At 39.3% G+C, this 16,561-nt stretch overlaps 1 protein-coding gene across 1 annotated transcript in view; it reads left to right on the forward strand.

Annotated features, from left to right (window-relative positions):
• The window catches only part of si:ch211-186j3.6 (neural-cadherin), a 556,420-nt gene that overhangs the window by 246,875 nt on the left and 292,984 nt on the right, over window positions 1-16,561 (forward strand). Inside the window, exon 8 of the mRNA XM_060911426.1 lies at window positions 14,120-14,292. Coding sequence (XP_060767409.1) covers window positions 14,120-14,292 — 173 coding nt within the window. The remainder of the gene's footprint in view (window positions 1-14,119; window positions 14,293-16,561) is intronic.

The following is a 16,561-nucleotide window of genomic DNA, read 5'->3' on the forward strand; positions in this document are numbered from 1 at the left end:
ACTATGTGTGCCTTTTTAGGACCAAAAAGGTACGTATATGTTCCCAAGCAGTATATCAAAGGTACAAATAAGTACCTTAGAGTGTACTGCTCCAGTGACAAGCCATTGTACCTCTAAAGGTACAACAATGTACTTTATTTTCTGAGAGTGTAGAATATTTCTGAAGTTGGTAGCATGACTAACGAATAAGGGGAATTAGAGAGACAAAGTAGAACTATAGGACTCAAAACATGATGAAAACATTATAACTGGGTGTGAAAGACACTGAAGAAGGAAGAGGCTTTGAAGGAACTGAAGAGGAACAAAGGCTATGGAAGAAACAGATGTTGTGACCAATAATAAAAGTTACAGAGGCTGTAACTTGTGACTGACAAGTGACTGATGCTGGGGAATCAACAGAAGCTGGGGTTGACATTAAAGGGTACAGAGGCTGGGACTGACAGTGGGGTCTGAATAGAACTTGTGACTGACAGAGGATTACCAAGGCTGTTACCAACACAGTTGCAAGCAGTGACATGAAGTTGACATAGTGGAAGCATCACAGGCATAGACAGAGTCATGCATGAGAACTAGGATTAGCGAATGACACTGGTGTTGACACAGAATCAGGTTCTAGGCCAGACACTGGAGAAGGCTCAGTGACAGCAGGTATGCCAGACTTAGGATTAGGGGCAGAGTTCCAGGCTAAATCTGATTGTGGGAAAAGATCAGAAACATGGGATGAGAGACAATGGATCTGATAGAGATCCATTGTCTCTCATCCAGCACAGGCAAATCACAAATACTGAGCTAGTACCAGGACAGGGTTAGGAATACCAAAAGAGGCATGAAATGTTGCAACCATAGTCCAGGCAGAGCTGGCAACAGGTCAAGTTGCTGGTCCGAAATGATCAAGGGCAGCAGAAGCAAAGCAATGCAAGAAAATGAACCTAAGCCAGATACTAAAGGAACAATGAGAAATGTGTTATTTATCTAAAAGGGGCTCCACAGTGGTTTCCTCAAAAGGTGCAGGTTTCATCATGCAAGCTAGGCTAGGTGCAGGGATTTAAAGAGCTCTCAGAGGTTGGCAGGTTAAAGAAGTCTAGGAGGTTGGTAGTGGGTCTTCAAGGTTGGTAACACAGCAAGTGGGTCTTCAAGATTGGCAACACAGCAAGTGTCTTGGAGATGGTGGTATAAGTGCAAGAGTCTTAGAGTTTGAATGTAAAGCAGAAGCCACAGACAGGTTTCTGGGGTTAAGTCTTGAAATAAGTGAAATATTAGAGCCAGGGTCTTGTTATTAGCAACAGAACAAGTGTTTGGGAGACAGCAGAGCAAGGCTGTCTGAGGTTGAATACAGAGCAAAGGTCCCAGAGTTGGGGATCAGAGCGAGAGTTTCAGATGTTGGCAGCAGAGCTAGAGTTCTGAAACGACTTGAAGTGCAAGTGTCTTGGAGGTTGGCAGTAGAGCAAGGGTCCTGGAAGCAGTGGCTACAAAGCAGGGGTCTGAGTGTTTGCCAGCAGAGCAAGGGTCTGGGATGCCACAAAGTAAGAGTCTTGAATAAAACTGAGAGGTGAAGCTGAAATTATTCTGAGTCAAAAGGTAACGGCTCAAGAGGCTGAAAAACAGTAAGAAATATTATGTGATGTTTATTATTCAGTTAAGATTAGCTAAACATGTTTTAACATTTCCTAAGTAAACCCACATCATCTTTTGAGAAAAATCTCTATTTCTTTCAAAGCCATTCTGCTTTCTAAAGATCAAATGCCCCTTTTATTGCCCCTTTGCCATGGTTTATCAAATTTCAGCCTCTCCTGTCATTCTCCCACTCATTCACTCGACTCTCACGCCTCCATTCGAGGTTTTATGTAGTCTAAGACAAGCTGTGCAATTGATGCTGTGCTTGTTGGTAATTTGCCTGTAACTCACTGATGTATATCTCCCGTTTGAGTTATTGTGCATTAGAAATTCAAACCTTGTAGTCAATAAGATGTTGGATTAAAGGCATAAATACAAAAGATATAATCAGGTGGGTGAAAGATGCATTTACCAGTATTTATGCAGATAACCAGCCAGATCATCTCCACCACAGTGAACCTGTCAAGATTTATTTATTTGTTTATTTATTTATACCTCCACCACACACACACATGCTTGTTTATGGTGTTTGCTGGTGTTCTTGGCTGAGCAGATAGAGCAGAGTTAAGAGCGGGTTGATCATCTCAATGCCTGTCCTTGTGAGAATACTTGAATAAATGAAAATGATTGGTTATGGGATGCAGTAGACAAGATGTTAGCATTGTATGATCACGAATGAATTGATTTCAAATATTGCAGTTACTGTGGCTACACACTAAACATCTCATCTCATCTCATTATCTCTAGCCGCTTTATCCTGTTCTACAGGGTCGCAGGCAAGCTGGAGCCTATCCCAGCTGACTACGGGCGAAAGGCGGGGTACACCCTGGACAAGTCGCCAGGTCATCACAGGGCTGACACATAGACACAGACAACCATTCACACTCACATTCACACCTACGGTCAATTTAGAGTCACCAGTTAACCTAACCTGCATGTCTTTGGACTGTGGGGGAAACCGAAGCACCCGGAGGAAACCCACGCGGACACGGGGAGAACATGCAAACTCCGCACAGAAAGGCCCTCGCCGGCCCCGGGGCTCGAACCCAGGACCTTCTTGCTGTGAGGCGACAGCGCTAACCACTACACCACCGTGCCGCCCCACACTAAACATATAGCAAAAAAAATACGGCGGTTTGTTTGAGAACAGGATGCAGAAAAAATATTCTGAAGGCACAATATCAAATTTCTTATTAATTATATTGTTCCAATTAGTGAAGTAAAAACCTCAAACATCCAAGTTTGAGACAGTTGAGTAAAGAGGTAGAAACTGACTGATGGTTGAAACGGCTTTCTACAATTGTTCATTTGGCCATTGAATTGTTTGTTTGTTTGTTTGTTTGTTTGTTTGTTTGTGCTTTACTCTTTATCATGCCCTGAGTAAAAAGTGTTTGGAGTTGAGATGCTGATTGGAGCTGATGTGGGATGAGAGCCAATGGTTGTTTACCCTCTTTTGCTTCATATGAAGGGACTCTTACTTGTCCATCCCCTGGACAAATATCATCTTCATCTTTGAAACATGCTGATATGTGCTGGCTGTCTCATCATTTTGCTGCCGTTAATAATAATAATAATAATAATAATAATAATAATAATAAAAGAAGAAGAAGAGGAAGAAGAGAGGAATAAATAAAAAATCAGTATTACATTATAACATTAAAAATGAAAACTTTATTTTGGCAATGAGATATTTATATTATTACAAGATATTTTCACGTTATTACAACATGCAATCTCATCATGTTATCACAAGAAAATGTTTTGTTATAACAATAATTTATTGTCAGAACAAAAATATATTGTTATAACAAGAACGTTTTCATGACAGTGTGTATATCATAATAATGTGAAAATATATTGGAATAATTTGAAAATAGCTTGTTAAAACGTAAAAAAAAAAACCTCTTCTTATCACAATAAACTTAAGTTGTACCATGATACTGATCCGTTTTTCCAGTGTATCAGAAATTCACTTCTGCATCTTTGCAACTCTTTACAAGATAGATAGATAGATAGATAGATAGATAGATAGATAGATAGATAGATAGATAGATAGATAGATAGTGGTGCTTGAAAGTTTGTGAACTCTTTAGAATTTTCTATATTTCTGCATAAATATGACCTAAAACATCATCAGATTTTCACACAAGTCCTAAAAGTAGATAAAGAGAACCCAGTTAAACAAATGAGACAAAAATATTATACTTGGTCATTTATTTATTGAGAAAAAGGATCCAATATTACATATCTGTGAGTGGCAAAAGTATGTGAACGTCTAGGATTAGCAGTTAATTTGAAGGTGAAATTAGAGTCAGGTGTTTTCAATCAATGGGATGACAATCAGGTGTGAGTGGGCACCCTGTTTTATTTAAAGAACAGGGATCTATCAAAGTCTGAGCTTCACAACACATGTTTGTGGAAGTGTATCATGGTATGAACAAAGGAGATTTCTGAGGACCTCGGAAAAAGCGTTGTTGATGCTCATCAGGCTGGAAAAGGTTACAAAACCATCTCTAAAGAGTTTGGACTCCACCAATCCACAGTCAGACAGATTGTGTACAAATGGAGGAAATTCAATACCACTGTTACCCTTCCCAGGAGTGGTCGACCAACAGAGATCACTCCAAGAGCAAGGCGTGTAATAGTCAGTGAGGTCACAAAGGACCCCAGGGTAACTTCTAAGCAACTGAAGGCCTGTTTTGCTGCATCTGGGACAGGACAGCTTGCCATCATTGATGGAACAATGAATTCTGAATTATACCAGCAAATTCTAAAGGAAAATGTCAGGACATCTGTCCATGAACTGAATCTCAAGAGAAGGTGGGTCATGCAGCAAGACAACAACCCTAAGCACACAAGTTGTTCTACCAAAGAATGGTTAAGAAGAATAAAGTTAATGTTTTGGAATGGCCAAGTCAAAGTCCTGACCTTAATCCAATTGAAATGTTGTGGAAAGACTTAAAGTGAGCAGTTCATGTGAGGAAACCACCAACATCCCAGAGTTGAAGCTGTTCTGTATGGAGGAATGGGCTAAAATTCCTCCAAGCCGGTGTGCAGGACTGATCAACAGTTACCGGAAACGTTTAGTTGCAGTTATTGCTGCACAAAGGGGTCACACCAGATATTGAAGGCAAAGGTTCACATACTTTTGCCACTCACAGATAATGTAATATTGGATCATTTTCCTCAATAAATAAATGGATTGAGGAAAATTATCCAAGTATAATATTTTTCTCATTTGTTTAACTGGGTTCTCTTTATCTACTTTTAGGACAAATCTGATGATGCTTTAGGTCATATTTATGCAGAAATATAGAAAATTCTAAAGGGGTCACAAACTTTCAAGTACCACTGTAGATACATAGCCAGGTCTTTCCATGCACAATGGGACAATTAATTAGTATATTACCAATGCATATGTCTTTTGATTTTGTGCTTATAAATACTGTATGTACAAAAAACATATGTATTCAAAGCATTATATATATATATATATATATATATATATATATATATATATATATATATATATATATATACACACATACACACAACCCCGATTCCAAAAAAGTTGGGACAAAGTACAAATTGTAAATAAAAACGGAATGAAATAATTTACAAATCTCAAAAACTGATATTGTATTCACAATAGAACATAGACAACATATCAATTGTCGAAAGTGAGACATTTTGAAATTTCATGCCAAATATTGGCTCATTTGAAATTTCATCACAGTGACACATCTCAAAAAAGTTGGGACAGGGGCAATAAGAGGCTGGAAAAGGTAAAGGTACAAAAAAGGAACAGCTGGAGGAGCAAACTGCAACTCATTAGGTCAATTGGCAATTGGTCATTAACATGACTGGGTATAAAAAGAGCATCTTGGAGTGGCAGCGGCTCTCAGAAATAAAGATGGGAAGAGGATCATCAATCCCCCTAATTCTGCACCGACAAATAGTGAAGCAATATCAGAAAGGAGTTCGACAGTGTAAAATTAACATATCATCTACAGTGCATAATATCATCAAAAGATTCAGAGAATCTGGAAGAATCTCTGTGCGTAAGGGTCAAGGCCAGAAAACCATACCGGGTGCCTGTGATCTTCGGGCCCTTAGGCGGCACTGCATCACATACAGGCATGCTTCTGTATTGGAAATCACAAAATGGGCTCAGGAATATTTCCAGAGAAAGTTATCTGTGAACACAATTCATCGTGCCATCCGCCGTTGCCAGCTAAAACTCGATAGTTCAAAGAAGAAGCCGTATCTAAACATAATCCAGAAGCGCAGACGTCTTCTCTGGATCAAGGCTTATTTAAAATGGACTGTGGCAAAGTGGAAAACTGCTCTGTGGTCAGACAAATCAAAATTTGAAGTTCTTTATGGAAATTAGGGATGCCGTGTCATTCGAACTAAAGAGGAGAAGGACGACCCAAGTTGTTATCAGCGCTCAGTTCAGAAGCCTGCATCTCTGATGGTATGGGGTTGCATTAGTGCGTGTGGCATGGGCAGCTTACACATCTGGAAAGACACCATCAATGCTGAAAGGTATATCCAGGTTCTAGAGCAACATATGCTCCCATCCAGACGACGTCTCTTTCAGGGAAGACCTTGCATTTTCCAACATGACAATGCCAAACCACATACTGCATCAATTACAGCATCATGGCTGCGTAGAAGAAGGGTCCGGGTACTGAACTGGCCAGCCTGCAGTCCAGATGTTTCACCCATAGAAAACATTTGGCACATCATAAAATGGAAGATACGACAAAAAAAGACCTAAGACAGTTGAGCAACTAGAATCCTACATTAGACAAGAATAGGTTAACATTCCTATCCCTAAACTTGAGCAACTTGTCTCCTCAGTCCCCAGACATTTACAGACTGTTGTAAAGAGAAAAGGGGATGTCTCACAGTGGGAAACATGGCCTTGTCCCAACTTTTTTGAGATGTGTTGTTGTCATGAAATTTAAAATCACCTAATTTTTCTCTTTAAATGATACATTTTCTCAGTTTAAACATTTGATATGTCATCTATGTTCTATTCTGAATAAAAAATGGAATTTTGAAACTTCCACATCATTGCATTCCGTTTTTATTTACAATTTGTACTTTGTCCCAACTTTTTTGGATTCGGGGTTGTGTGTATATATGTGTATGTACAGTGGTGCTTGAAAGTTTGTGAACCCTTTAGAATTTTCTATATTTCTGCATAAATATGACCTAAAACATCATCGGATGTTCACACAAGTCCTAAAAGTAGAGAAAGAGAACCCAGTTAAACAAATGAGACAAAAATATTATACTTGCTCATTTATTTATTGAAGAAAATGATCCAATATTACATATCTGTGAGTGGCAAAAGTATGTGAACCTTTGCTTTCAGTATCTGGTGTGACCCCTTGTGCAGCGATAACTGCAACTAAATGTTTGCGGTAACTGTTGATCAGTCCTGCATACCGGCTTGGAGGAATTTTAGCTCATTCCTCCATACAGAACAGCTTCAACTCTGGGATGTTGGTGGGTTTCCTCACATGAACTACTCACTTCAGGTCCTTCCACAACATTTTGATTGGATTAAAGTCAGGACTTTGACTTGGCCATTCCAAAACATTAACTTTATTCTTCTTTAACCATTCTTTGGTAGAACGACTTGTGTGCTTAGGGCCGTTGTCTTGCTGCATGGCCCACCTTCTCTTGAGATTCAGTTCATGGACAGATGTCCTGACATTTTCCTTTCGAATTCGCTGGTATAATTCAGAATTCATTGTTCCATCAATGATGGCAAGCCATCCTGGCCCAGATGCAGCAAAACAGACCCAAACCATGATACTACCACCACCATGTTTCACAGATGGGATAAGGTTCTTATGCTGGAATGCAGTGTTTTCCTTTCTCCAAACATAACGCTTCTCATTTAAACCAAAAAGTTCTATTTTGGTCTCATCCGTCCACAAAACATTTGTCCAATAGCCTTCTGGCTTGTCCACATGATCTTTAGCAGACTGTAGACAAGCAGCAATGTTCTTTTTGGAGAGCAGTGGCTTTCTCCTTGCAGCCCTGCCATGCACACCAATGTTGTTCAGTGTTTTCCTGATGGTGGACTCATGAACATTAACATTAGCCAATGTGAGAGAGGCCTTCAGTTGCTTAGAAGTTACCCTGGGGTCCTTTGCGACCTCGCCGACTATTACACGCCTTGCTCTTGGAGTGATCTTTGTTGGTCGCCCACTCCTGGGGAGGGTAACAATGGTCTTGAGTTTCCTCCATTTGTACACAGTCTGTCTGTCTGTGGATTGGTGGAGTCCAAACTCTTTAGAGATGGTTTTGTAATGTTTTCCAGCCTGATAAGCATCAACAACGCTTTTTCTGAGGTCCTCAGAATTCTCCTTTGTTCGTGTCATGATACACTTCCATAAACGTGTTGTGAAGATCAGACTTTGATAGATCCCTGTTCTTTAAATAAAACAGGGTGCCCACTCACACCTGATTACCATCCCATTGATTGAAAACACCTGACTCTAATTTCACCTTCAAATTAACTGCTAATCCTAGAGGTTCACATACTTTTGCCACTCACAGATATGTAATATTGGATCATTTTCCTCAATAAATAAATGACCAAGTATAATATTTTTGTCTCATTTGTTTAACTGGGTTCTCTTTATCTACCTTTAGGACTTGTGTGAAAATCCGATGATGTTTTAGGTCATATTTATGCAGAAATATAGAAAATTCTAAAGGGTTCACAAACTTTCAAGCACCACTGTATGTATGTATGTATGTGTATGTTTCAAAAAATGAAATTGGCATGGGAAAAGTATTTGGACCCCAGGCATTACCAACACTAGTACAGCATTTGGTTGTTTTTAAGCCTAGCTTTGTGATGTCTATAGTAAGTTAGTCTCCAGTAATAAATAAGCTTTTTGCAGCATTGGAGTTCAATTTTAGCCCATTACACTTGCCAAATCATCTTGATCTTGGTGTACCCTTTACTGCCATAACAGACTCCAGTCTTTTGGAAAGGCTTTAGACTACAGTTTGGAGCATGGCTGTGGGGATTTCTGCTAATTCAACCACAACAGCATTAGTGAGGTCAGGGACTGCTGTTAGGAGACAAGACCTGGCTTGCAGTCCACATCCCAATTCATCCCAGAGGTATTTCAAGTAGTTGAGGCCAGGGCTCTGTGCAGGCCACTTGAGTTCCTCCACAGCAACATTGGCAAACCATGTCTTTATAGACTTCACTTTGTATACAGGTGCACTGTAGAACAGGTTTGGGCTAGGCCACTTAGTCATGCAGTGTCTAGATATACTAAATGGTCAAAAGTATATGGACATGACCATTATTCCATTCCTACTGCAACTTGTTGGAGATCCCATTCCAAAACCATGGGCATTAACATGAAACTGTCTCCTCTGTGGGCAGCATGGTGGTATAGTGAGCAAGCAAGAAGGTCCTGGGTTCGAGCCTAGTGGCCGATGAGGGCCTTTCTGTGTGAAGTTTGCATGCTCTCCCCGTGTCTGCGTGGGTTTCCTCCGGGTGCTCCGGTTTCCCCACAGTCCAAAGACATGCAGGTTAGGTTAACTGGTGGCTCTAAATTGACCTTAGGTGTGAATGGTTGTTTGTCTCTGTGTGTCAGCCCTGCGATGACCTGGTGACTTGTCCAGGATGTACTCTGCCTCTTGCCCATAGACAGCTGGGATAGGCTCCAGCTTGCCTGCGACCCTGTACAGGATAAGCGGCTACAGATGATGGATGCATGTCTCCTCTGTTTACAGTTATAACAGCCTCTACTCATCTGACAAGGCTTTCTACGTTCCAATTCATCTTAAAGGAGTTTAGTGCGGTAACAATGAAATGCTTGCTTATGACTGGCAGGTCTTGTCTCTTGACCATTTAGCCTAACAGGTATGTTTACTCAGTGTTATATGCAGCAAACCAGCTTAAAATGAATTCTGCCCCTCCTAATGTGGTGGTTCTTTAATGTGTTAAAGTAGATAGTGCTAACAGCTAATGCAGTGTCTAGGTTTTCTCTAATAGGTGTATCTATAATACAGACACTTAATTTGCCATTATCTCTTACTTAAAGGTATTAGCTGAATTCACTTTATTCACTTGAATCACAGAATGTTTGTGGTCTTTATTATGACGTCTGCCATAAACAAACAAATTAATTCTTTCTTTTTTAACTTGTATCAGTTTTATCAGTCACATATTGAATGCCTTGCAGGCGTCTATTGCGCATTAGCTTGTTGCACATTTCTAGTGGAGTTGGCCCAACTGTGCCTACGGCATTTATAACAGATGTATGTCAGTGGAACATCGCACACACACACACACACAGAAGCACACACACATTTTTGTTTTTCTGCCTCAGACCTCATTGCACTTTGACAATGGTTGGAGGGAGAGTGATTCAGATTGAATTAGAATTGATTACACATTCTTTTTTTCCCCCTCACGCTTTGCCACAAAAGCACTAGCACAACACATTAGAATCAATTCACAGCCCTAGGGTAAATGTGAATCCTCCAATGCCAGGTCTGTGTCAGTAGCTGTAGGACTTCCTTTAATGTGCTTTAGGTGTGAGCTGCAGATAGGAGGCATCCAGCTCTCCAGTTAAATTCATATTGTCTGATGAGGCTAAGGGAGGGCAGGAGAAGTGTCTAGTGTTGTCCGATAGGTCACATTTAAGCTGAATCCTGATGTCACAACTTGGGAAGTGTTTGGTGTAGCAGCAGCACATGCACTAAGCAGACCTCCATTGCACATGTAAGGAATAGCATCCGATGGGTATGGGAAAATAATCCACACAAGAGTGGAGTGATGTGGCCCTATCCAGAGCAGAGATGGATTTTCTGATAACAGCATGTCTCAGAATGTGTCGTTCCTCTTGTAACAGTGTTTTGCCAGCAATTAAAATGTTTAATTAATTAATGAACAGTATGTCACCTTTTACCGGTAAGTATTTAAAATTACATTTAATGTTATGGAACGTCCATGAGACAAACGAGTTCTTGTTAGCTCATCTGGCCAACAGGCGATGAGCTTATGCCATCATGTGTTGTCTGTCATCTGTCGTCCGTCTGGCGTTGTCCACGTTTCACAAAAATCGCTTCTTCTCTTTCAGTTCTTCACAGATTTGTATTCTTTTTGGCAGGAAGGCGGGTCTGCCTGGGGTGCATATAGCTTCTACCCAGATTTGCATGATTGCAATTAATAATGAAGATATGGAGTAATTAAGCCCTAATGAACAGTTTCCACACAAATCACTACTTCTCCCTCAATTCTTCACCGATTTTGATTCTTTCTGGCATGAAAGTAGGGGTACCTAGGGTGCATATAACTTCTACCCAGATTTGCTTCATTACAATTGTTAATGAAGTTATGGACTAATTAAGCCTTAATGAGCAGTTCAACAAAAATCACTTCTTCTCGGTCAATTCCTCGCCGTTTTGGATTCTTTCTGGTAAATACGGTAGGTCGGTATTCCTAGGTTGTATATAGCTTCTATATATACTGTAGCTTGTATATAGTTTCTATATAGGTTGTAACATTTATTACGCAAGGTGGCCCACTTTAGATCGTTCCGTCTGGACTAGACAGGACCAGAGTGAGGTACGTCGTCATTGATGGTCTCGTTATCACTTACAGTATTGCAGCTTTAAAAAGTTGTTCTCTCTCCAGCCTTTTTTGTTTTATCCTTCCTGACATTAGTAAGAAAAAAAACAGCTTGTCATGTTACCGAGAAACTGCAAAGGAAAACTTACAGACCATTATAAGAGCTGACACTGGAGATACCTTCCATTAATGTAAAATAAACATCCCCTCACAGAAAACCTCACCATATCAATGACTGTACTTTTTTTTTTGTTAAACTGGAGCACAGTGTCTTGATCCATTCATTATTCACCTTATTATGCAGACTATTTGCCATACAAGTCCCTGTGAATGAGCTGTTACTACAGAAACAATAACATGTTAAGACAAGTGCATTAATATGAACCTAGTATTTATGTTCCAGCTTACTACAACTCGACATATCAGAATGACCTGCATGACTGAAAAGGGGTTGATCAGAGGGGATATGAGTTTCCATAAATAAAGGTTTTCATGATGCAGGTCATTTTGACTTGTCTAGTAGTAACTCATCCAATTGGATTCACCATTCATTAATTAATCTTCACTAACTGTTTTATCCTGGTCAGTGGTGCATGGGATCATGATCCTGTCTTGGGAACACAAGGCACAGGGTGGGAATGTACTCTGGATCAGATGCTAGTGCATGGCATGACACCATACATGCACACATTCACATACTCAGAGTAGCCAAACCACTTATTGACATGCTGTTGTTAAGAGAAAAAGTTAAGGATGAAGAGAAAACTGGAAAACAAAACAAACAAACCCTGGAGAAATCTCCTGCTGTAAAGTGGCACTACTTGCTAGGCTACCATGCCACCCCATGGGCTTTACCAGTTCAACTTAATTGGATTGTTTTTTTCTGAATGTTTTAAAACCTATGATGTCGGGGAACTTTGCGTCACCTGATAGCCAATAACCTTAAGTAGAGCTGATGAAACCATGCAGTTTATAGCCTTTATTTATTTACCTTGGCTTAATTACTTGACCTTCCCAGAAGCCATTTGCATGAAAATTCAGATTTTTTTTTCCAAAGTTTTGCAGATATTCTGTGTGTGCTGTGTTATTGAAATGTCACAATAACTCTGGTTACTGGCATTGGCATAAAGATCAAATCTCTGTATATTGACTTTCAGTAAAACTCCAAGGATAGAGCAGAGGGTCAGATGTATAGATGTGTAGAACAAGGCCACTCCCTTTGGCCATGATCAGGGAAAGATGCTACAGAGAGAGAGAGAGAGAGAGAGAGAAATCGGAAACTATTGTATGTTAAAAATAACAGGGATATAGATATCTGGTGTAGAAGCTGTAATAAAGTGGTTTTGGATCCTGGAAGGGAAATAAGGATGGGAGTTTGCAAAATGAACATATACGAGTTGATTTTGATGCTCAAAGAGAAAAAGTGTTTAAGATGCTTTTCATAAAGACATCTTATCTTCATTAGATGAGATTGAATTGAGTGCATATTGCATTTGTGTGGAATTGACAAGCTGTTGCTAATTTACATGTGTCCCTCAGGTTCGATTTGACCACCAAGAGCTCTAAGAATGAAATCAGGAAATTCTTACAGTCGGCATATCAGACACTCGCTGGCCATGCTGTGAAAATTCTGCATGCAGATGCTCATCTAAGTTTCCAAATCTGTCATTGCTTAACTCTTGAATATTTTCTATCTTGAATACCATCATTAAAAAGCTTATAATTTCTGCATTCCAAATAAATCCATCTCGTTAAGATCTGTTCAGTAATTTGGCAGGTTGAAGTTGGTACAACAGTTTACACTGTCTGCTCGCGTGACATCGGGAAACTGACGGTGCTTTTTGAGTCATGGGAAAGCGGTCAGGCTCTCTCTCTTCTGATCGGTTTCCCACTGGATTACTCGTGAATATCAATCAGATAACTTTTATAGGGATGTTCTCTCGTTCTCACTGTTTCTGGTGAAGTATTCAACAAAATTTTCCGTCAGCTAGTTTTGGTGTTATGCTTCACGGGAGACTTTGAAGTGAGTTTTCGTAGCTTTACCTACTTATTTTTTTTCAAATCAAACTGATTCATGTAAATAAATAACTATTTTAGAATTTAACTGGAGTCCTTTTGATGAAAAATATTGAGATCTTTGTGGTCAGAATGAGATTTTTAAAAACCGGAAGTCAAAAACACGAGTGTCAATTTCAATTCAATTAATTGGAATTGTTTACTGGATGTGGATCAGTTTTCTTGAGGTTAGCCTTGAAAGCTGTGAATATTATTATTTATATTCTTTCATATAAACACTAATAGGCCTTACTTTTGAGAAACGCAAAGCCCTACAGAGCACAAAGAGGGTATTAGAAATAACCTTTTATCACTTGTTTATTGAGTGTACCAATTTAATATTTTTACTTAGTTAGCATAATTAATACTAATTAAATGATAATTTGCATAATTTGTTTTTACTAATTTTTCAAACTTTGTATTCAGTATGCAACCATCTACTGTATGTGCCTGCCAATTTCCAGGAAAATATCTTGAAAAATATAAAAGTTCTTAAGAAAAATCATTTGATCTAATTCATTAATGAGGCCCATTTTGGACCATGTTATCCTAATCCATAATTTTACGTCAGTTTTCTAAAAATTAAGCCTGTTTTTCAATCTTTGATTTGTAATATCTCAAGAACAGATAAACATATTTTAATTCTGTAAAAAAGTATGTTGTTTAGCATTCAGTTCTGAATTCAATGAAACCAGCTTCAAGTAATTTGGATTGAATTTGAATTTTCACCTGATATGCCTACTTATACATAGTACCTTATTTTTCTCCAAGATTCCTCTTCTGTTGAAGGTTGTGTGTTTAAAACCATGTGCCTCTTTCTTTTAGGGCTGATCCGCCTTCGCTCCAATCCGCCACCAAATCTGCAGGGGGTAGAGTACATATTGAACATCACAGCCACGGATGACAACGCCTCTGGAGGACCTCAGTCTCTATCAGCCACGGCCCAGGTCATCGTGGGAGTGGATGACGTCAACAATAACAAGCCCATCTTTGAGAAGGTACTGAGCATTTGCCTGAATGTTTAACATGATATTCTTGGATTTGAACATCAGCATTAATTGTTTTGTTTTGTCATTTATCAAAAATGAGGAGTCAGTTGGAAAATGGTTGGGGGATTACATTCAAAGTCTAGTAATGTAACATGCTTCCAGGAAATTTTTTGTTGTCTGGCAACCTGATACTGACTCAATCAATATAGTCCATTAAGCCAGGGGTTGTCAACTGGTGGACTGCGTATTTTGGCAGATCAAACGACTCCCCTTTTTTTTTTTGAAATGAACATCCTCTTTTGTGGCTTGTTGCAGCCAATCCCATGTAGTTAAGGTTTATTTATTTGTTTTTGTTTGTTTGGTTGGTTGGTTATTTAACTGAAGCCAGCTCAAATGAAAGTCATCAGACTTTACGTTTGTTTGTTTTTTTTGTTTTGTTTTTTTGTTTTTCCCTCCATTTACTCTTCCTGGTCTGATTAGTGAACCAATGAAATGACTTGTTAGAACATGAGGTGCTGGTGTGAAATAAAATTTAAGAATGTAACCACTTAAAGCGAGACGGCCTTTGGATTTCATAAAATCGGTGAAATTTAGTTCCCTCTGAAATTTGGTCATTGTGATACATGTTTATTTCTGTAATATCTCACAAAATATCAGGCCATTCTGTGGCTGGGAAGTTATTTAATTTGAGGGGATTCCTGAGCAAATAATGTGCATGAAATCGCTCGCTTTGCACAGTCAAGCAGACAGAGGAAGTCCGTGTGCGCATGCGCAGGTTTACCTTGACTGTGCAGTGACAGTTCCATCATTCTGTTGCTAAACGAACAGCTGATCACACCGAGGTGCTCTCTGACCGCCGATATTTACTGTATTAGTTTGGTCCTGCATTTCCTTTCCTTCGCAACATAACCTTTTTTTTCTCGCTTTCCGTTACTGTAGTCGGTCTTTCATGTTTTATTTGCACATTCACGTCCTCCATTTTTCTCTCCTGTTTCAAATTTGTATCCCACAATGCCTTGCGTAAACAGGGAAAGCCCACCATGTTATGTATGACGTAGTATCTTGTATTGGGTCATGGTGAAGCAGGAAAAAATAGCAGAGAATTTAGGGCCACGTGGCCCTAAATTCATTAATTGTTCTATTTTTAAAAATTAATAATAAAATTGGAAATTTTGAATTCAGTAGCTTTCGGTCCACTAAACAAAAATAATTGGGTGTCATGGAATTTTTTTTTTTATGACCTAAATTTGAAAAATATGAAAGTCAGTCTACCTTTGAAATTGATGTGTTTTATTTATAGCATTATATTAATCTTTAATTAATAACTTTTTTTGACGTAAGATGCATAATAAGCCAAAGTTGTATTTCAGTAGCTGATCAAATAAGAGCTGTTCTAATTATTGGGCTCAGTGGATTTTTCCATCCTTGTTCCATTTATTTAAGTACTTCTTTGTGGAAGCTTCTATGTCCATCTATCCTCTAGAGAAGTGATTAGCCAACTGATCTGTACTAGCCCTTGATCATCTCAGGCCTTTTGTAATTAACATGTGAAATATCTACCAAATTATCTTGGGCTTACCTGCCTGAAAAATGTCTCAATTTAACATGAGGGGTTTCAGGAAGTCTTAAACGATGGTGCTGAGGTGAGGAGATGCTCTTCAGGGAGCATTAACACTGCAGAACCACTTGTACAGCTGCAAAATGTTCTTTTTTAGTTCAACTCAATGTGAAGCGAGGTAAATTAGCTTCAACCCTTTTGGATAGAGAGGTCAAACTGCTTTCTTGGGGGGGCAGAAGACATTTTTTTTTTACACTTCCTGAGTTGCAGCAAGGGAAGTGAATTGGCATAGCAGCAGTACTCTATCCCAAACCAAAAGACTTCCAAGCGTAAAATATCCAGACGGGAGGAGAAACAATGCTTTTGCACCATTGCTCAGCTTGACAGCTCTTTTCTTTTCTCTCAGTCCATCCTTACTTCTCCTTCTATTTCTCTCAGAGTTCAACTATCTTGTACCATATCCCTTTTTCTGACTCTTTCACCAACTCTCTTTATCTCCAACTTTCTCTCTCTTTTTTTTTTTACTCTTTGGTTGGTTTCTGACTTTTCTGCTCTCCATGGGGCATGCTGGGAAGCAGCAGGAAAGAAAGAAAAATGTCTTCATGTTGTGTTATTGCCCTTCTCTCCTGCCCTTCTTCCATCCTCCACTGAATGCCCCCCTTTGGTGTGTGTTCTTGGATGAGAACCAGCTCTTTCCTGGGTGCAAGAACATTGGTAATA

Source organism: Neoarius graeffei, chromosome 27 (assembly GCF_027579695.1).
Source record: "Neoarius graeffei isolate fNeoGra1 chromosome 27, fNeoGra1.pri, whole genome shotgun sequence".
NCBI classification, from domain to species: domain Eukaryota; kingdom Metazoa; phylum Chordata; class Actinopteri; order Siluriformes; family Ariidae; genus Neoarius; species Neoarius graeffei.